The following is a 21,154-nucleotide window of genomic DNA, read 5'->3' on the forward strand; positions in this document are numbered from 1 at the left end:
TGTTTGGATAACTATTGAGTTCCATCTAAAAGAAAGTAAATCTAAAATAAATAAGAAACAATCAATTAGCTTCATAAAAAACTAATTTTTATCACTTCATCTTTTCTGTACATATGAGTGTCAACAGAATATAACTATACAAGCTTCAAGAATAAAAAAGACAGTAAAAATATGAATTCTTGATACATTGAAATCTTTCTTTGTTTGAACAATTATTGAGCTACATCCAAAAGAGAGTAAATCTGAAACAAATAAAAAATAATCAATTAGCTTCATAAAAAATTAATTTTTATAACTTCATCTTCTTCGTACATATGAGCGTCAACAGAATATAACCATACAGGCTTCAAGATATATTTATTCTTCAGATATTAGGACATTGCATGTCTTCTGATTGTGCCAAACATTATGCCATCTCCCATATTTAAGCGGACGAACTTCCTCTGGTTGAGATTCAATGCATTTTTTTTTAGGCCTTCCTGCCTTTGGTTTGATTATAGGTGGTTTTATAATCAGATCCTCACGTTTTATCCCTGTAGGTTTAGAAATATCCACGATAGGAAAGATGGCATGCTCATACATTCTCCGATAAGCATCCATTGTGAAAAATTCAGATATATATATATACACTAACTCATGCTTCCTAATTATCGTGGCACATACATGTAAGCAAGGGTGACCATAGACCTGCCAATGCCTACATGAACAAGTATGGGTGTTAAGATTAACTTCGTATAGGCAATTCATGACTACTTCAAACCACTTGCCATCCGAATATCAGACTGTAAGACCTCTTTCATCTTCAATGTTCATATTTATCAGCTCCTCAATCTTAGAAACTAGATATGTCTGTCATTTATGGAAGCGATCGCATCTTTTATGCATCAACTCCATCATGTTATACTGTAGTATATCTACCATAGGAGTTATTGAAAGTTGTCATACCTCTTTCGCCCAATTGTTAAATGACTCCACAATATTAGAGTACATCTCTCCATATCACTCTCCCTTAAATAGAGCATTTGGTCAGTGATCAATATCTGAGCCACATTCAATCCATTCACATGCCTTTGATGAAATCTCTCTTATATCACTAATATAACCAATGAATTGTGATATCTGTAGTGCATAAGCTGCGCTATCAAGTAGGCTCAACATCTTTTCTTTTTGTGCTGCCGACAACCCATCGAGCTTTTTCTTGAAATTCTCCTTTAGATACCGCAAACAATAACCATTGGTAGCATTAGGAAATGAAGTCCTCACACCCTTTGTCAAGCCTTTTGCTCTATCTGAAATAAAATATAATTGATGATAGTAAAGATCTTCATTGTTATAAATTACATCATGGAGTTTCTCGCAAAATCAAACCCAATTGGCATCATTCTCCATACTAACAATAGCAAAAGCTAGTAAAAACATCCCATTCTCAGCGTTAAGTACCACTGCTGAGAGCATTACACCACCGTATCTATTAAGGATATGGGTTCCATCTATGAACAATAAAGAGCGGCATCCACTTTTGAATCCAACTAAACATGCATGAAAACATATAAACATCCTCTCAAAATGTCTATCTGGATACTCAAGTACAAATAAACCTTCTGGGTTAGTCTCAGCCACTACTTCACCATACCATTGCAAGAGATCAAATGATGCATAATCTTCACCATGTAATGCAAATCTAGCAACCTCTTTAACAAGCCAGGCTTGCCCGTAAGGAAGATGAATGTCAAAATCTTTTTTAATATCCTTCTTGATATCAATTAGTCTATACAATGGTCTGTCTCTAACTTTCTGAAGCACTATATCGGCAACCCATATTTTTGATGCCTTTGGATGTCTGGCCCTCCCAACGCCACTGCTGCAAGTATGCATGTTACTGAATATTTTGATTTTGAAAGTCTTTTACTGCCCAACCCTTGATGCATGCAGTCGCTATGAACAACTTTCATTGATGCATTTGATAGTAACTCTTAGTTTATCATTCTTGATGAATTGATAATTTTTGTTATAGATGATTGAATAATTTCTTAGTGCCTCCTTAAAATGAATTGCATTTTTAAATAACTAACCAATGCCTATTATGGCATTCTCCCGTGATCTAGCTAATCGAAGGCCGAATGTAGATGTAGAATCTTGGGATGAAGCTGTGACCATGAAAGCCATACTCCCAACGTCTTGTGGATCAAGTATGCTGTCAAAAATATGAAATAATTACAGTGGACAATGAACTTTGGATGAATCAATTAATAATGAAATAATTTAAAGAAAAAATTTTACCCCAACTCAATTAGACAAATTGATTCTGATCTATTATTAAGGTTGGTCTCCATATGGATCTCTATTGATAGAGACTTCAGTGCAATATGAAAATCAAGCATGCGTTGAACATCCTCATCATTCTTGAGTTTAAACATAGAGTTTTCTAGGGTGGAAAGTTGATATTTCAGCATCAGAATGTCTTTATCTATTCTCCACCTACTGCATATCTCATCTGTAATTTTATCGAATGTGCTCTCTCGATTTATTCTCAATATATTTTCTTCTTGCCCGTATTTTGCCATCACTATATGATAATCCATCTACAATTACTTACTTTATGAGTAATGTGTAGTATAATATATTGACAAAGAGAATGTGAAATCGATATCAGTAATCCACTTACATATCAAGCTATTAAATAACATAATAAATAAATACTTAAGAATATATTTAACTATTTACTTATATAATAAATAAAAAATACTATAAATAAAACAAGATCATATCTTTTTTTTTTTGGTTTAAAGATGAGTGGCAGTATTTTGGAACCAACAAAACAGGGATAAAGATGGATCAGCTGAGACTGTTCCATGGATCCAAATAATCATAGGAACGAGAGAGAGATCGGAGGAAAAAGAAAAAAAATAGGAAGGGAAAGAGAGAGAAAAAAATAAAGCGTGTAAAAGAGATATTACTACCTTGACTGTTGGTAGAGATGGAGTGAAAAGGAAGGATGGCAGCGGCGGCGGCTGCAGCGGCGGCATGGGATTAGAGATGTGGCGTTAAGAAAGGGTTCCAGTTGAGAGAGTTAGAGGGATGGTATTTGCAAATAAACCAAAAATCCATTATTAAGTAAGTCTTTGTAGGGTTAATATTTCCCTCCAAAACCATCAGGACCATTTCGATCATTTAAATGGGCTTAAACGGCAGCAGGTGGCAACAATAGATGGTAGAGATCTAAAAATAAATCATTAGTAGTCAAGGGATGTTTTATTTTAACTGAAAACTTAAGGAACTTAAAAATAATTTTGAGTCAAATTAGGGACTGATAGATAATTTTTTCTTTTACATATATTTCGAGCCCGTACGTTCCATCCTCATTCTTTCCCCCCAGATCATGATACTGGAGCCATGCCAGCCAACCGCCAGCAACACTCCGCCTATCTTCCATCTCCGATGATCTCTCGACCTCCCTCGCCTCCTTCCTCTCTCGACTGCACCCCTCAACCGCTTTCACTTTGTGTTATAGCATTGATTTGGTGGCAATGATAGAAAGGAAGATGGCTTTGAAGGGATTCAAAGAAAATAATGAAAAAAAATATTATAAAAAATTAAAAAAAATACTATAAAAATTTCCAACCTCGACATGCGATGTGTTGACAGATTATCCTCTAACATTACGTATCAACATGAAATCTCATTCTTAATACGTGTTTATCATTTTACTAATATTATATAGATATAGATATTATAAATATTATTTAATATCCCATCAATGATATTTAATTCAATAATAAAATAGAATTATTTTTTACGGTGCAAAGGATAGAAGATATTTCACCATTTATTGGAGCATTTATAAGATTTTTATTTTTGTTCGCAAAAACTAGAGACTGCTAGTCAATTTCGAGACACGTGAGGCTATACAACAAATGTGGTTGGCTATGGTCCAATATTCAGCGGTAAGAGGCTCATGGTTTCTAGTTTTATCCATAAAAATAATGGTACTTTTGCTAATAATATTTTAAAAGATTAATAATATTTAACATATATTAATATATTATTAAAATTATAATATTAAAAACTAATAACAATATTAATAATAAAATAAAATATTATAGATAATAATAATAATATATTATTTTTAAAATAATTATATAATTAATAAAAAAAACAAAATTTTAGGATGCTATTTTTTTTAATCAAAAAAATATCCCGTACACCCACATGAGTTATGCCTGAGTATTATATTTTATTGTAACCTTCAATTCTATATTTAAATGATATCATGACAAAGTCTTTTTGGATGGCAGACACTATAATAAAGTTTGGTTGTAACTCTTTTCTTGATCTCAAATGTACCATCCATAAAGATAATAAAAGTGATGAGAACAAAGTAAACCATGAAGAGAGCATTTTTAACTTCGATCTTGATCTCCCAACATTACCATCATCATGAGAGGCAATATAAACCTGGCCGTATCACAACGCAACCACCATCAACTCAAATATGGGTCTCCACTCCAGAAATGACAATATAATACATATCAAATTCTGGTGTCATTTTGCCAATGACATTCTACAAAAAAAAGGGAGAAAAAATTATAACAACAACATTAAAGTTAAGGACTAGCCAAATGATAACTCTTCCAACCAATAATTTGTCAGGCAAAATATTAAATCCATAAAAAGAATCTGCCATGAATATTAATAGCTGACAATTAGTGCAATCTTGAAGCTACAAATAATGAGAAAAATATGTTGCTTAGCAACCGTTCCTTTCGCTTTCCGGCTACACTTATGGCCCTTTCTTTTATGGATACAAAAATTATCTGAAAATCTATATTTTTTAAAATAAATATTTTTTAAATAATATTTAAATAAAAAATAATTTATCTATATTTTTTTACTTATGAAAAAATGACTTCGAAATCTATTATTTATATTATTTTGCATTACTACTTTTCTGAATAAGTTACTAAAATTTATCAATATTTTTTATAATATTTTTTATACTTTATAAGTTTGAAGAAAGTGGATGGCTGAGTTATTAGACATTGAATGATGAAGGTATTAGAAATAAGAATGAGGTATTTTACGAATAAAATTAAATATCTATTTTACTGACTAATAGAAAAATGATTTAGCCATTCTCTAGGTGGATTAGATTTTTTTTTCTATTTCATAGATAAATGCTATCCATGAAAAATAACTTACCCATCTTGAAAAATATGAAAACATGGATAAATTGGTTAATGAAAAATTGATCAATTTTTTTATAATATTTACCTACAAAAAAATAGATCCTATAGATAATCATCCAAAACGCCTTTCCTAGCAAAACTTGTTAAGTGCATCCTGACATTCTTCACCTAAAGGCCATGAGATATTGACGTAGTTGCCTTTCAATGAAGTAAAATTTTAAATATATTATTAGCCAGAATAATTAAATATGACATTATATGATGGAGTTTGTACAATAAAATAATTGACAATGAAACAATAAAAAACAGATGACCACAACACTTTTCTTGATGTAGTCTTGCTAAAGAAATGAAACCCGCAAGAACGAAGCAAAACCATAAAAAGACGCGTGGGAAATCATAATATCTGCATGAAAATTTTACTCAACAAGTTGTCCGAAATCATATCATAACAATCTTTACACAAAAGCTGAGAGACACTGAGACGTGGATGATTTTCCCTATCATAAAATTTCAAGAATAATATTTCACAACAAAATGACAAGAAGGATGACTAAACATGAAGTTAGCGTAAAATAAGCCCATAGATATTAATTGAAATAGTTTTCTTGATCTCAAATACTATTTGTAAAGACAATAAGACCTAACAGAATGAATTGAGACCATGAAAAGATATAAAAACTCTAATTTTGATTTCCACAAAGATGCTGCGGTCAAGAAAAGTAATAGAAATTATCTTTGGGGCTTTCCCTGCATTCAGTTGACTCAAATATGGATATCTAACTGTTGGGATATACCGACTGATCTCTGTACACCGACTTATCTTCGGACCGATCCGACCGACGCTCAATCCTACCGATCAGACCAACGGACGACTTCGACAACGACTCCGACTGACGACTACCGACAATATCCGACTGAAAGTATGTCAGCCGAACAAACCCATACTGTTCCCGACCGATCGAGCGACCGAGCCCAAATCACCGACTCACTATCGGGGGTGGCAGCCGATGTCCGACTTCAGCAAGGCACCAGACCAGCCGATCGTATCTCCGAGTCATCACCCGACGTCCCGGCAGTCGAATACTGACGTATAGTCGGCTAGTCCATCCAAACACCGTACGACCACTATGGGCTGTTGTCCTGTCAAGGACGTGCTGTGCGACCGCTCTGGGGCATTGTCCTGCTAAGGACATGGGTTGATTCTAACAACCCACGGTGATTTGACAGCTCACGACGATTTGATAGCTCCCAATGATATGACAACTCCCCAGTTGTCTGCACCATTAATGGCGGGATCATACTGCATTCTACTATAAAAAGGGGTAAGGCAAGAGTCTTGGTAAGCCTTCTCAAGCTTTCTCAAGAGTCTTTTAGCTCTCAAGCTTTCTCTAGCCCTCTCGAGCTGAGCCCCTAATTTTTCACTGTTGCCTAATCTTCTCTCTGACTTGATCGTCGGAGGGTCTCCAGCAGAGGCATCTCCGGTCCGTGAGAATTTTTCATGCAGGTGTGCGATCTCGACGATCAGATGATGGGAGGATTGGCCGCAACACTAATCAAAAAATCTAGAGTAGCAAAGCATCAAAGAAATACTCTTTCTTTTACCACAAGAGAACCTACAGCTCGTTTAAAGATGAAAACTTGGGCTGAAGTAGAGGGCTTTAAGAGAGAGAATAAGGGGGAATGACAGTGATTTATTCGGATAAAAAATAGAGAAAGGAGAATAATGTGTTAAAACAAAAATAGAGAAAAGAGTTATAGGTGGGGGCCATGGGTTTTTAACCCTCCCTAATGTGTCTCTTGGGCAAACAATTCCTATCCACAAAGGTTTTGCTCAATCTAAGAGAGAGAATTCATAAAACTAGCGTTAGCCAATAGTGACGATATATTTAACAAAGTTACATAGATGATAGATAAAAAAATTTAGATCACAACCCTATATTTGTTATATTTCATGCCTCTACGAAAAAAGATGATAATTTTAATCAATCCACCGAGTATCCGATCTGAATGGATACATTTTATTTGATTCGAATGGGCACATCTTATCCGTTCCAATTAGAATCTAAGACAGATGTACGTTTTTGAAAAAATACGAGAGTTCGAATTGGATATAGATAATAATATATCTCATCTCGAATTCAATCCAATATAGTCTTAATCTAAATTTATTTTTCAAAATTATAATTGTTTTAAGGTAAATTATAAAGACACCCCTTAATTCTTTATAATTTGTATTTACATCTCAAAAATTCTTTTTTTTTCGATTACATCCCAAAAATTATGAATTAGTTAGAGTTCTAATGCGGTAAATATAAAATTACTAATTTATCCTCTTATTTTAAAATCCAATTTTTTAGGGAAAAACTGCCGAATACCCACTAATCCCTAGTTCTTCTCATTTTCCAGTGCTGATACCAGGTTGGACAAGGAGAGAACAAGGTGAAGAGTTCCGGCTCCGATTCCTGAGCGACGACTCGGTGGTGGGTGGTGAGCAATGGCGGGAGACGATGGTGGCGCCGTGGAGATGGGGAGCCACTACAACCTGCAGATGGTGTGGAGAGGCTACGGGAGGAAGTCGGCACTGACCGTGGGGTTGAGGGAGTGGAGCAATTTCCCCAAGCTTAGGCCATTTCAGCGACTTGCTAGCCTCATCAGATTTTGGGGCAGGTATTGTCTGTGACAGGGGAAGTCTGGTTCCTTGTTATTTTCTCCTCTGCTTTTGGTTGATCCTGAACTCTCCGTGTATTCCCCCCACCAATGCAGTATAGCCCAGAATCTTGTGCATCACGGTGAAAAGCTGTGCTTTAGATGCTTTGAAGAAGCAAGTGCAAAGAGACTTCCACCCCAGACGCTTGATGCAGAGTTCCAAGAACACGGTGGTTCTTTTGATTATTTACAGTCGGTTCGAGAAATAAAATCTCTTTAGAGATAATTATTTATGCTTGAAGCCAGCCATGGACGATTTCCAAGTTCCACTCTTCTCTCTTCTTATCCTTTTGCTCTCTCCTCCTCTATCATCTCTAAGCCAGACTCAATAGGAATGGAAAAACCCTGTTCAGAGAGAGAGAGAGAGAGAGGAGCGGGAGGAATCACATGACAGCCACATGGTCTCCTTCTATTCCTTCCAAATACCTCTCTTCTTCTAATCCAGCCAACAAGAGTATTATTTGTATTTTGTATCTTGATTTATTATCTCATGTGATAATCATATGTTGACAGATCTCGATGAAGATGGACCATTGGGATACATTGCAACTAATACATAATTTTGGAATCAAATTGAAAAAAATAAAAATTTTGGGATGTAAATGTAAATCATAAAATATTGATGGATGTCCATATAATTTATCTATTATTTTATAACATTTATATGATGAGTTCTTTATTTGATCTGATCCGATCCAATCTAACTCGATCCGTATTTCTACTCAACTTGATTCGGCATTAAGGGTACACTACAAATATAGACGTTGAGTTTTTAATTATGGAATGAATATGAATATTGACTAACTCAGTCCATACTCAAACCATTGCTATATGTATTTGTGAAGCTAAAATTTTTAATATAATTAATTCTAACTTCCAGCTTGCTTTTGAGATAATAATTAACTACAAATCCCTATATTTAACATATTTCATCTCATGATTCTTATGTTATATTTAAACCATTTCAACGCTTGGAGTGTCAAAATTCATTTAATCATTGCTTATTAAATTGCATGGTTGAGGCTAAGTTCCTCACATAGTCATAGATATGGAAAGAAAAAAAATTCTCTTCTTAATTTTTTTTTAATTTTTAAAAGATTCATAAATATAGCTCTAATCATAAATTTTTTCACCAACCGATACAGGTAGAGGATGTGGTGCATCCATGGCTGGTGTGTTCATCATGGGATGGACAAACATGCATGAGCACAAACCGTGTAATGTATGTTGCACATGACCATCCATCCCGTGATAAATGCCATCCATGAGTACACCGTATCTTGCCATGCGGTGCCACGTACACCATAGGAAATCCACTCTCACCTACATAATTGAAGATGGAATAATTAATCTCAGAACTTGATTATTTAATGCCTTAATGCATAACTATGCATGATGCTACGGAGATAAAAAAAAAAATGGAAGTAACAAACTTAATAAAAGGGACACTCTTATTATTCCTTCAGTCATGCAATTTTCCAAAGCTCTTGGTTCCCTTAACAATGCGCCATTTTCCTATGAGCCCCCAGTCTAAAAGCTTTTGAGATGTTGCCAGCGGGTGGGAGAAGAAAAGCCATGGTGTTGGGTTGCAACTCATGAAACCAGTGAGGCCCGTGGCCGGTTGGGCACAGAAAGAGATGTGGTGATCGGATTGTGCTATATTTTTTAATATAATTTTTTGAGGAAACACGCGTGGGACTTCCCTAGTTTTTAGATAAAGGCTTCATTTGCTGCGTGGACAGGAAAACTGAAAACAAAAAAAGATATGCCAAATGATATAGCCATACTAGTTTTTTTATACCACATCTTATTTATCTGTCAAATGACTCAAAACTTGTGCTAGATGGAATAGTCCGGGATATATATATATATATATATATATATTTTAAATAGATTTTCTAGAATAAGTTGAGGACATAACCTTCAAAAAGGAATAACTAGAGGACTTGAAATGAATTGTCCATTTTTTTCTGAAATGATGACTCATCCTTGACCTATTACATAAATTATGGCTATGTTTAGATGGTTTAAGACATGAATAGATTCCACTTAATTAGCAGGGAACTTAACACCATTAAAGTTGATAAAAGGTGAAAAATGAAAAACTATTAGCAGTTTCTAAAATTAAGCACATACACGATCAAAATATGTCGCTGTAAAATATAAATGACAAAAATTAATAGTAATCCTCATAAGTTCTATGACTCTGGTAAGAGAGGCCCATGTTGTACTTTCCATTGGTTGCATTGACACTGCATAAACATAAATTAGAGAAACATAAATAAGTATTAAGAAATAAAAATATGATAATTTTGTTTACAAGACAAACCGTAATTGTTTTTTGTTGTCACCAAATGTTTAGAATAACTAGGAACTCATATACTTCTTTCTAATCTTGACAAGAATTACTAAAACCAGATCAACTTGGTGCATTGCATTATGCCTCTAATCATATTCCATAAAACTCAACACAAGTTTGGTAATCCATGCAAGGCGAAAGTAAGGGTGTTGAGGAATTCTATTGTTTAGTAGTTTTATCATAAAAGACTGATAAGAATGTTCCTCTATACATTCCAAAATCCACTGATGAAGTTGGATGATGGTTTGATATGCTCTAGATGTGATTGAATCAAAAGATGGATGCCATGGGATCCGGAGTGAGCTTATCAGGTTTCCAAGTACGGTTCGGTTGGCGACAAGTGCAGTCAGCTAGGCGAATACTGGCAGGTTAAACTCACTTACGTGGAGAGAGCTAAAAAAAGTAATGCTTTTTAACGTTTTTTTCCCTTTTTATGAGACCCACTTTAAACCCACGAAAGCGAGCTTCACGGCGTCATTTAGGCCCCGAAATTTCGGGTTCACGCAATCATTTAAGCTGAGGCTTAAAGCTGCATATACTTCGAAGTGGTGGTATATCGTCCGATATTTTTACCCAAAAATAATCGTGTCGTATATTTAAAACTTTACAAAACTAGCCGTTGCGCCCCAAATTCAAACTGCCGGTTTTGTCTTCACTTTTTTTTTTTCTCTCTCCAATTATTATTATTTTTTCGATTCGAAAAACTTTGACAAAACCCCTTCTCGAAACGAAGCTCTCTCGATTCACAACGCTTGCTTTTCTCTCTCGCTCTTTCCGACCCCCATCATTTCCTTGCTTCTGGTCTTCTGAGACTCAGAAACCGTAAATCCCACTCCCCGCTCAATCGACCATTTTTGGGTCTCATTTTTTTCCTTCTTTTGCTTATTGGATCGTTTCTAGGACCTCGCCGTGCAGGAATCGCGGGTTCGGGCGGCGCCTCCTTCCCCATTACCTCTGTGAGTGTTCTTACCTTCTCTATCTCAGATCTCTTTCTCTTTCTCACTACTTTTGTCTATTTTTCTTGGTTTCTTGGGATGTTTTTCTTTTTCATTTTTTTTTGGGTTGAATGATGCAACCGGAAATTTCGTTGCTTGATTAGATTTTTCTTTCCCCATCCGAGAAATGGCAGCCTTTTCTTTGTTTTCTTGGGTTCTGTACAGATCTTGGTAGCTTTTCTCCTTTTTCTTGGTTTATTTCTTGAAATATTACCTCTTTCTCTTCTTTACTGAGAAGACTGTGGAGAAACCTTGCAGCGGTCTGGCTTTTCTTTAGTTTTTTTTTTTTAGACTAAAACGGCTGGAAAATCTTCAGAAGGTTTTGTACATGTGAATAGAATGGAAAAGAAGAGGAGAAATAATCTTTGTTGGTTGAAATCGCGATTGGTTTTGATAATAATTCGATGGATTTGGAGAAAACTTGAGAATGGAGTCATGTGGAAGACAAGAACGAAAGAAGTGGTGGAAGAGGTGGATATGGAAAGCTCTATGAGTTTTATCTTCTCAGAGGTTACGGTTGTATTAAGAGAAATCATAACAAAAATTCCCTTTTATTTTCTAGCTATTATTCTTTTTGAACTTTGTTCTGCTGCTTTGGAAACATTTAGTTGAAAAGGTGGTTTCTGATCATGGCTTCATTGAAAAAAATCAAGATTTGGTAATTCATGATTTTATGTTACAATGCCATCTTGAAGGTTTAGTTGTGGTGCATGAAGACATAAATTCTTAATGGTTTACATCTTTATTTTTAACCTATAAATTTGTAAGTCTATTCTGGTGCATTGTCCTTGCAAGGTCCATCCAATACCTCACTACCTTTTTTTTTTTCTGTTTGACATTGTTTAACCTAGTGATTGACCAAGATGGCAGCAGCAAGAACTCCTGGTACCCCAGCTTCAAAGATCGAAAGAACACCAGTATCTACACCTGGAGGCTCCAGAGTCAAAGATGAGAAAATTTTTGTCACAGTAAGGATGAGGCCACTGAGCAAGAAAGAACAAGCACTGAAAGATGAAATAGTGTGGGAATGTATTGATGACCACACTATCATGTTCAAGGGCTCAACTCAGGAGCGTTCGAATTTATCAGGCTCCTATACGTTTGGTATTGATTAGATGAAACATTCAATTCTTTCTGATTAATTTATTTTGAAGTTTAAGAGACAGAGTTGCAGTTTTATGCTCACACACAGAGGAGTGACTTGATTTTGTCTTCTGTGTAGACAAAGTATTTGGACCTAATTGTTTAACGGAGATTGTCTATGAAGAAGGAGCTAAAAATGTGGCATTATCAGCATTGACAGGAATAAATGGTAAACATCAACAGATCTTTTTTCAGTTGAGTTTCTTATAGTAACTTGTCTTTATAACTGATTGAACTGCATGTGGGGAAATTTTTTTTGTAGCTACCATCTTCGCTTATGGGCAGACCAGCAGTGGCAAAACATATACTATGCGGGGGATCACTGAGAGAGCTGTAAATGATATTTACAAGCACATAGAAAATGTAATTGTCTCAAAAAGTTCTCTACTCCTGTTCCCCCTTCTGGTGGAGCGAGGGGTGGAGTTAAGATCCATCCAGAATTTATTTTAAACATCTAAAGCTGAATCATGTCCATTTTTATTGTCTGCAGACGCCAGATAGGGACTTTGTGATAAAGATTTCTGGTATGGAAATATACAACGAGGTAGTGAGGGACCTGTTAAAAACAGATTCTGGTCCTCTTCGGTTACTTGATGACCCTGAGGTATTCTACAGTTTTTCTTACTATCAGTCTTTTTGTTATATGATGTTTATCCTGTTACATATTTTGGTTTCACTGCCTCTGCAGAAAGGAACTATTGTTGAGAAACTGGAAGAAGAAACAGTAAAAGATAGCCAGCATCTGAGACATCTGATCAGCATTTGTGATGGTTGATTTTTTTTTATTTTTATGCAGATGCCATATTAACTTTGACTATTTTTATTATAATTTCTGTACCTAGTCTTCTTGCTAGTAGTTTAAATGAAAGACTTTTTTTTTTTTTGATGCTTTACAGCACAAAGGCAAGTTGGTGAAACTGCCTTGAATGACACCAGCTCCAGATCTCACCAAATAATAAGGCTGGCAAGTCTAATGAACTCAGTTATTTTTAACATTTTATATTAAAATGCAGAAAGAAGGGGAACACTAAATTTGTTTTGGTTATAAATCCAGACGATAGAGAGTAGCCTACGTGAACATTCAGGCTGTGTGAAGTCTTTTTTAGCAAGCCTGGTAAGTTTTATCTTGTACCCTGCTCCTAAATTCCAGATTAAATTTCTTGATGGAAAGATATTAATTCTTAAGAATGGCATTCTGCAGAACCTTGTGGACCTTGCAGGAAGTGAGAGGGTTTCACAAACAAATGCAAATGGTGTCAGACTGATAGAAGGTTCCCATATAAATCGGAGCTTGTTGACTCTCACAACAGTAATTAGAAAACTCAGGTCAGGTTTCTCGTATACTGCTACCTTTTTTCTTTTAAAAAAAAGTTTGTTAGAAAGAAACATATCTTGCAAAATGACCTCACTAAGATCATAACTGATGAACCATTGAATAGTTATTCAGTCAATCTCCTGATCAAAGTCCAATCAGTGAAGTAGTTTGAGTTTTGATTGACTTTACATGAAATGTGAGGTAACTGGAAATTAGTAAAATGACAAAAAAATAAACCACCATGTTAAAAAGAAATATGGTAAACAAATTTATGGCATCACATTCAAGGAAAAGAGGTTAGTGCATTAATGGTAAATAATTTAAGAAGCTAACCTTTAAACAAAAGGATGGAACGTAAAGAATTAGAGAAAGAAAATACAACTTACGTGCTCAGTATGAAGTAAAATTTCTGCCTTCTTCACTCATCAAATTTTTTATTTGTATAATAACTCTTCCATTGGCTTGTGAAAGGACATGAGATGGCGCATTGAGACAATATCATAGGTAATTCAGTAGAGGCCTGTTGATCATGGTTTCACAATGAAATTTACAAGCCAATTTTGACCTTTGACTGAAATTTTAGTAACGATCCAAAGTTTTGGATAGGAGTCTGCAATATTGTGTTGGCTAAGATGAGAAAACAATGTCTTTTGTGTTCAATTATGTGACATGGCTTATCTCTTTGCTTTGGCAATGCCAAAGAAACTTTCCCCCATTTCTTTTGGAAGGGGATCAAAAATAGCTAACCTCCAAAAGAGAAAGACCTGCATTCAAGTGGGTGCCCTAGATGTCCCTAATGAACCAAACACCATGAACAATAGGAAAGAGGTCAAGTTGTTATAAGAACAGTCACAATGGACAATACTCGACTTTGGAGAGTAAAACTAAACTGTCACGAGATTGATGAATAATAACCAAAGATATTGGTTTGCTAAAAACCTATCAACAAAGGGCAAGAAGAAAAGAAAAAAAGGACTTTAGTTGGCTAGCTCACCTCTACTACCCCTTGCAGAAGTAGAAAAGAAGAAAAGACTCATAGTTTTGATAAGTTTGATTGATGCATCAAGGGAATGAGAAGGAATAGCGAATTGCAAACACAACTACTTTGGATGCTAATGCAACACTTTTTAGCTACAGGGTGGATGTCGAACTAGGGTTAAATGCTATTTGGATTTCACCAGTTTCGGTGATGTCAATGATTTTGGTTCAAAGTTTTGAAGATTTAGATAGGGTCCCAAAATGTCCACTAAGATTATAATTTGAGAGAACAAAGTCGGCATTACTATTATATATATTTGATTATCAAGGATTTGGGGCATATCATTTTTGTGTTTCCATTTAAAACATTTCATCTATTTCAGTAAAATGTTGAAATTTATTTTTAGAGTATAATAAATCATTTTATTCTAATGAAGAAAATGAAATTCCAGTTATCTGAGTCATCATTTTTCCCTAATGTGAGGCTAAGCTTACTCAACTAAGACCCGCAACCATAGTACAAGGAAACATGATACTTTTGCCTTCATTTCATATGGCATTATTTGGTACTCCACCATATGAACATGTAAGAAAGTAACACATTCCCATCAATGAATGGAGAATCCTTTTGCTTTGTTTGTCGTATGTTAGTGAGGGAGTATTATTTTAACATTAAGGGTGCTGTCTAAGACAAATAGACATACTTAAATTCATGCCACTTCTATACTCATATGTGTTCCTTTTTCTCCTTTTGTTGTTGTTGGTGTTGTTGAAAGATTTTCTTGTCTTACCTAGACAATTATCAAGCACTGCTAGAAAACATGTTATTGGCATCTTGTAGAGAGGAGTATTCACTGTACAAATTAAGCTCATGAGTGATTCTTGTGCAATAGATGTGGCTGATATAGGAATTTACTTGGAAAAGCAATTTTTTTTAGGTGGGATTGTTTAGCTATTTTCAAATATTCTTTTTTGTCAATCATTACTCTTATTTATTTTCATACATAATTCTAGGTTTTGCATTACTCATAGATGGCTATACTTAGCCGGATGCCTGCATATAAGCTAGATGACCAAACAAGAACCATTGTTTGTTAGATTGCAATTCATAACTATATTAGAAAGTACACAAAGCATGATTGATAAGGTTGATAATAATGATGACTATATACTATTTATTATGGATAATATTAGCCATGAGGATATTATACAAAAGTCTCTACCAAACATTGTGGCACAAGATGATAGCTTCATGGTTCAAGTATGTGATAGTATATTTGATGTTTTAATGCATACATAGATATCAGAATAAAACATGTTAATAATTATTTATTTTATTTTATAAATTTTTTCACAATAGCTATATGCAAAAACAATTGCATTGTATGACTTTTGTAAAATTTAGTTGCATTATAGTACTCATTTGTCTTATATCTAAATGATTTTAGAATCATTTTAGATTTTTATTCCTTTTGGTCATTTTGTCTTTCAAAAGAAGCTTTTGAGTTTCCCAATCAAATACATGGCAAATCACTTATACAGCTTTAGAACAACTTTTGGATCATGATAGCCAAATGCTTTTACAACAAAAAATTGCTTTGCCCGAAACAACTTTTGACCTTAAAAATGTAGCTTTTGCCAAAACATGTTGTTTGCTTAAAAGCTATAGCATTCCCCAACAAACTCTAAGTTCTTTGGCGAATAGATCCGCGACTTGATCATCTATCTTGATTGCTACCATTTCAATCTCTCTATGTAAGACCTTTATTATGAAGTGATAGTCTATTTCCGCATATCTGGTTCTTTCATGGAACACTGGATTTTCGGCAAGTCAAATTGCTAACTAGTTATCACAATGTAGCTTCATCGAATAGTCAATAGACTAGCATAGATGTTTCATTAGCTACATCAACCACATGCTTTTTTGAGCTGCTATTGTTGCTGCCCTATACTATACTTCAATGATTAATGTTGGACCATATTTTGTCCGCCCCATTTATATCACAAATTTCGAAGATGTGGCATTACAATGTGGCAACTCGAGACACGTGACTGAAACAACATCACATGACCCTGACCACACCACAGACATAGGCTTACAACCGATCACTTGCAAAAGATCGGTAGCCCATCAAAAACCATCTCATCAGCACTTCACTAATCCCATCTCATTTCCGCCCCAGCCTCCAGTAAGTCATCTTTGGAACAGATGCCGCAGAGGAACTTTTGGTTTGCGGATCTGCTGAGCTGGCAATTTGTTACAACGGCCTACTACTCTCTCAAACATGGTTGGAGGCATCGTAATAGCCCATTGACATCCACTACTTGGCTCTGACAGCCACTTCTCTAACTCTAATAAACTTTTCTATAAAAGATGGAAGGATAAAGAGAAAAAGGAAAGATTTTGGACTCTACTCTCTCTAACTCTATCTTTCTCTACTGTTCTTTCTCTCTGATCGATACTGACTTAACCATCGGAGGGTCTCCCACTGAAAAACCCCATCTTCTCTGATGTTCTTGGACTTTCTTTGTAGGTCTGCGGTGCTCCGATCGTAGACAAGCTACTCTAGCTTGGCGAGAGCCAACATCGTTCGGTCTAGCTATTCTTGCCATATCACCTAGTCGGAGAGACGCAGCAACAAATTGGTGCTAGAGGAAGGGCGGCATTGCCCCATTCTCTGGAGAAAGATGGTGAGGACCTAGTCTCAGAACCAACTTACTATGTCGCGATGACAGTCATCACTGCACAGCAACCCCAATGGATAGAGCACTGGGGAGCAAGCTCCCTAATAGCTAGCTACTGCCTATTCAATTTCAATTACCGCACTGGCAAAGCAAGTCCAGGCACTCACCACTACTGTACAATAATTATAGCAAGACGGTGTAGTAAGGATGCAAGCTCCCCTAGCGGCTCCATCTCAACGAAGCCATTGGACCCATATGGAAGAATCTGGATGAGGGCAACGGTGCTTAAACACGGCCCAAGCTTCGCATCATTGGTCGGGATCAATCGAGCCGGCTCCATGCCGCTCACCCAGATGCCTTCGAAGTTCTAGGAGAGATGATCGACGAGATCGATTGTCAGAGCCCTCCAAGGAGGACTCCACCCCAAGTCTCTCCCCTCACCAACACTATTCCTAACGAGAGGAAAGCCTTGAGAGGAGGATTTGGAATCTGGAATAAAGGATCGTCGAGTTTCAGATGGACGGTTGTCCATAGAACGACAGCTTTAGTTTCAATACCAATCACCATTCTCTCGAGAGATCCTAAGTGAACTAATCTTTTATTGATTCAAGATGCCGCAAGTCGAACCGTACAATGACTCGATGATCCACTTGACCATCTAGAGGATTATAAAGCCCTTATGATGCTACAGGACATGTCTAACGCCTTCTCTGCCTCGCCTTCCCAGCGACCCTCAAGAGGAGTGCGAAAGTCTGGTTTTCCAACCTCCCACAAGGATCGATCCACTCCATTGAGCAACTGGGAATGCAATTTGTGATGCACTTCGACAGTTAGAAACCAACAGTCGAAGAACAACGATGGCCTCTTCTCCATGGAGCAAAAGGAGTAAGGGACTACGTGGTGCATTTTAACGCTGCCATGCTTGAGGTCTGCGACTTCAATGAGTTCATCACCATATCGATAATGAAGTGAGGACTCAAAGATGGATGCCTTATTTTCTCCCTCAACAAGAGCTTCTCAAGGGATTCCACCGACCTCCTAGCATAAGTACGCTCAAGCTAAGGAAGGTGAAATCCATCTTCGAGAATAAGAAAGGAGAAGAATGGCGAGAATAAGAGGCCCCATGATGATGATCGTCGAGCTTGAAAAGAGAGTGGAGAGAACCACCATCGAAAGTGAAAGAGGATGAGTCCCCAAAGATGCTTCCACGACTGGACTCCTTTGATGACCCCCGCACTCAGATCCTTATGGAAATTGAGAACCAGGACATCATTCGTTCTGGCAAAATAAGAGCCAAGCCGAACCAAAGGGATCCGAAGAAGTATTGCCACTTCCATCGTGATCACGGCCATGACACCGAGTGCCACCAGCTAAAGAATGAGATTGAGGATCTCATCCATCAGGGATAGCTTGGAAAATATGTCAAAAACTAGGGTAAAGATCCGACAAAGGGGTCCCCTTGGTCGAAAGCCGATGACAATCTCGGCAATAACCCGACGACTAGCATCATCAATATGATCATGGGCCTGGCCAGTGGTAGGGGAGCAGGCGAAGAGGAAGAAATGGGAGGATCCACCTTGAAGAGGTGACGACCTTGAAGAGGTGACGAATCGAGGAAGCAAACTCACCCTCCAATGATGTTATTTTTTTTCAATAATGATGTAGTCAGAGCGCAAACTCATAATGACGCTGTTGTCGTTTCAATAACGATAGCGAATTATAATATATAAAAATTTGATTAATAATGAAATTCTACTGATGTCTTGTTTCACATTACTTTCCAAAAGATGAAACTGCCTAACGAATGGCTAAAGTGGATTGGCACACCGTTGGTTGGTTTCTCTGACAATACTGTACCTACGGAAAGCGAAATAGAACTACTCATAACTGCAAAAAAATCGCCCCTATAAGCAACTGTACTCCTCAACTTCCTCATGGTCCAAATACCCTCAGCATATAATGCAATCCTAGGGCAACCCGAATTAAATGTCTTAAAAGCCATTATCTCAACGTACCACCTCCTCATTCGATTTCTGACCAAGAACAGGATCGAAAAAATGAGGGTTGACCAAGTACTTGCAAGGCAATGCTTCATGGCAACAGTCCAAAGGAACAAGCTCAAGGAAACTTTGCCAATCGAAGCAGTGGACCTAAAGAAAGAAGAGGGCAAAAATCAAGGCAAACCCATAGAGCAACTCATTGAAGTAATGCTCAGAAGAGATCCTGGCTGAACTGTCAAGATTGGAAGTGAGCTACCCGAACCCCTCAAGATGCAGTTGATCGAATTCTTTGGGCGAACATCGATGTGTTGCCTGATTGGCATCTGACATGCCAGGTATCTCCCTCGATGTCATCACTCACAACTAAACATTGATTCCCACCATCGATCCATCCGATAAAAGAAGAGAAGCTTTGCCCTAGAAAAAGGTAGAGAACAATTGATGAAGAAGTTGACAAGCTCCTCATAGTCGGGTTCACTCAGGAGATTTATTACCTAGAGTGGATCGTTAATGTGGTCATGATTAAAAAAGCTAACAGCAAGTGGATGATCTATATTGACTACACCGACTTTAATAAGGCCTGTCTGAAAGATGGATTCTCCCTACTGAGGATTGACCAGTTGGTTGATACTACTTCAGGCCACAAGCTTTTAAGTCTTATGGATGCATTCTCAAGTTACAACCAAATTTAATGGCACCCGAAGATGAAGAGAAAATAGCCTTCATAATATAATGAGGGTTGTACTGTTACAAATGATGCCATTTAAATTGAAGAATGCAAGTGCAACATATCAATGCTTGGTTAACAAGGTCTTCAAGATATAGATCGATCGGAATATGAAGGTCTATGTGGACGACATGCTAGTAAAAAGCATCGAGACTAGTCACCACATCACCGATCTGAATGAAGCATTTAACAAACTCAAACGATACCAAATGAAGCTGATTCTGAAAGATTCCTTGGCTTCATAGTCACTCAATGAGGAATTGAAGCTAACTCAAAAAAGATTCGAGCACTCATAGAGATGAAGCACCTGACCAATAAGAAAGAAGTTCAGCGACTGACTGGAAGATTGGCAGCACTAATCTGATTCATCTCCAAATCAGTCAAAAAAGGCCTCCCATTCTTCAAAGCAATAAAGTAGTCGAAGAACTTCGAATGGTTAGAGGAGTGATGATCGATATTTGAAGAACTCAAGAAGTACTTAGGGTCAGCACCCCTTCTCTCCAAGCCTGTCGAAGGTGAGAAGCTCTTTATGTATTTGTCAGTTACCTCTCAAGCAATTAGTTCGATCTTCGTCTGGGACAAAATCAATGTATAGAAGCCGATCTATTACACTAGCAAGGTCCTAAGGGATGCAGAAACCAGATATACAAGGATCAAGAAGATGATTTATGTGATTATCATCTCTAGTAAATGACTCCGGCCATACTTTCAAGTTCACACAATTGTCGTACTCATCGACCAGCCCTTAAGAGCAATACTCGGAAGTCGGATTTATCTGATCATTTGGCAAGATGGGTGATTGAGCTCGGAGAGTTCGATATAAGTATCAGCCTCGCATGGCAATAAAAGCACAAGTACTGGCAGACTTCATCGTTGAATGTACGATCCCTGAAAAGTAGCCGAACTTAGCTGTTCATGAATCAGAGATCGGTATGAAAAATAATTGGTGGATACTGCATGTAGATGGCGCTTTGAATTCCCAAGGAAGCGGTGCAAGTCTTATTATCACCAACTCCGATGGAGTCGTTGCCGAATATGCATTAAGGTTCAACTTTAG

At 36.7% G+C, this 21,154-nt stretch overlaps 2 protein-coding genes across 2 annotated transcripts in view; one reads left to right on the top strand and one right to left on the bottom strand.

The window, feature by feature from the left end:
- Window positions 1-1,026: 1,026 nt before the first annotated feature.
- LOC105033788 (uncharacterized) lies at window positions 1,027-1,875 on the bottom strand. The gene is made up of 2 exons (XM_010908707.2): window positions 1,392-1,875; window positions 1,027-1,289 (listed from the first exon to the last, which is right to left on the bottom strand). The coding sequence occupies exons 1-2, from the start codon at window positions 1,873-1,875 to the stop codon at window positions 1,027-1,029; spliced, it is 747 nt and encodes a 248-aa protein (XP_010907009.2).
- Window positions 1,876-12,100: 10,225 nt separating this feature from the next.
- Window positions 12,101-21,154, top strand: part of LOC105033773 (kinesin-like protein KIN-7A) — a 48,801-nt gene continuing 39,747 nt past the window's right edge. Inside the window, exons 1-8 of the mRNA XM_073259319.1 lie at window positions 12,101-12,353; window positions 12,472-12,561; window positions 12,655-12,755; window positions 12,883-12,996; window positions 13,081-13,162; window positions 13,289-13,356; window positions 13,447-13,506; window positions 13,594-13,718. Of these exons, the coding sequence (XP_073115420.1) occupies window positions 12,113-12,353; window positions 12,472-12,561; window positions 12,655-12,755; window positions 12,883-12,996; window positions 13,081-13,162; window positions 13,289-13,356; window positions 13,447-13,506; window positions 13,594-13,718 (881 nt within the window). The 5' untranslated portion in view covers window positions 12,101-12,112. The remainder of the gene's footprint in view (window positions 12,354-12,471; window positions 12,562-12,654; window positions 12,756-12,882; window positions 12,997-13,080; window positions 13,163-13,288; window positions 13,357-13,446; window positions 13,507-13,593; window positions 13,719-21,154) is intronic.

This window comes from Elaeis guineensis, chromosome 6 (assembly GCF_000442705.2).
Source record: "Elaeis guineensis isolate ETL-2024a chromosome 6, EG11, whole genome shotgun sequence".
NCBI lineage: Eukaryota > Viridiplantae > Streptophyta > Magnoliopsida > Arecales > Arecaceae > Elaeis > Elaeis guineensis.

Coding starts and splice junctions, on each gene's coding strand:
- LOC105033788 (XM_010908707.2), bottom strand. CDS start 1,875: ATGCATACTTGCAGCAGTGGCGTTGGGAGGGCCAGACATCCAAAGGCA. Junction 1,290..1,391: donor ACTAGCTTTTGCTATTGTTA/GTATGGAGAATG, acceptor ATTTTATTTCAG/ATAGAGCAAAAGGCTTGACA.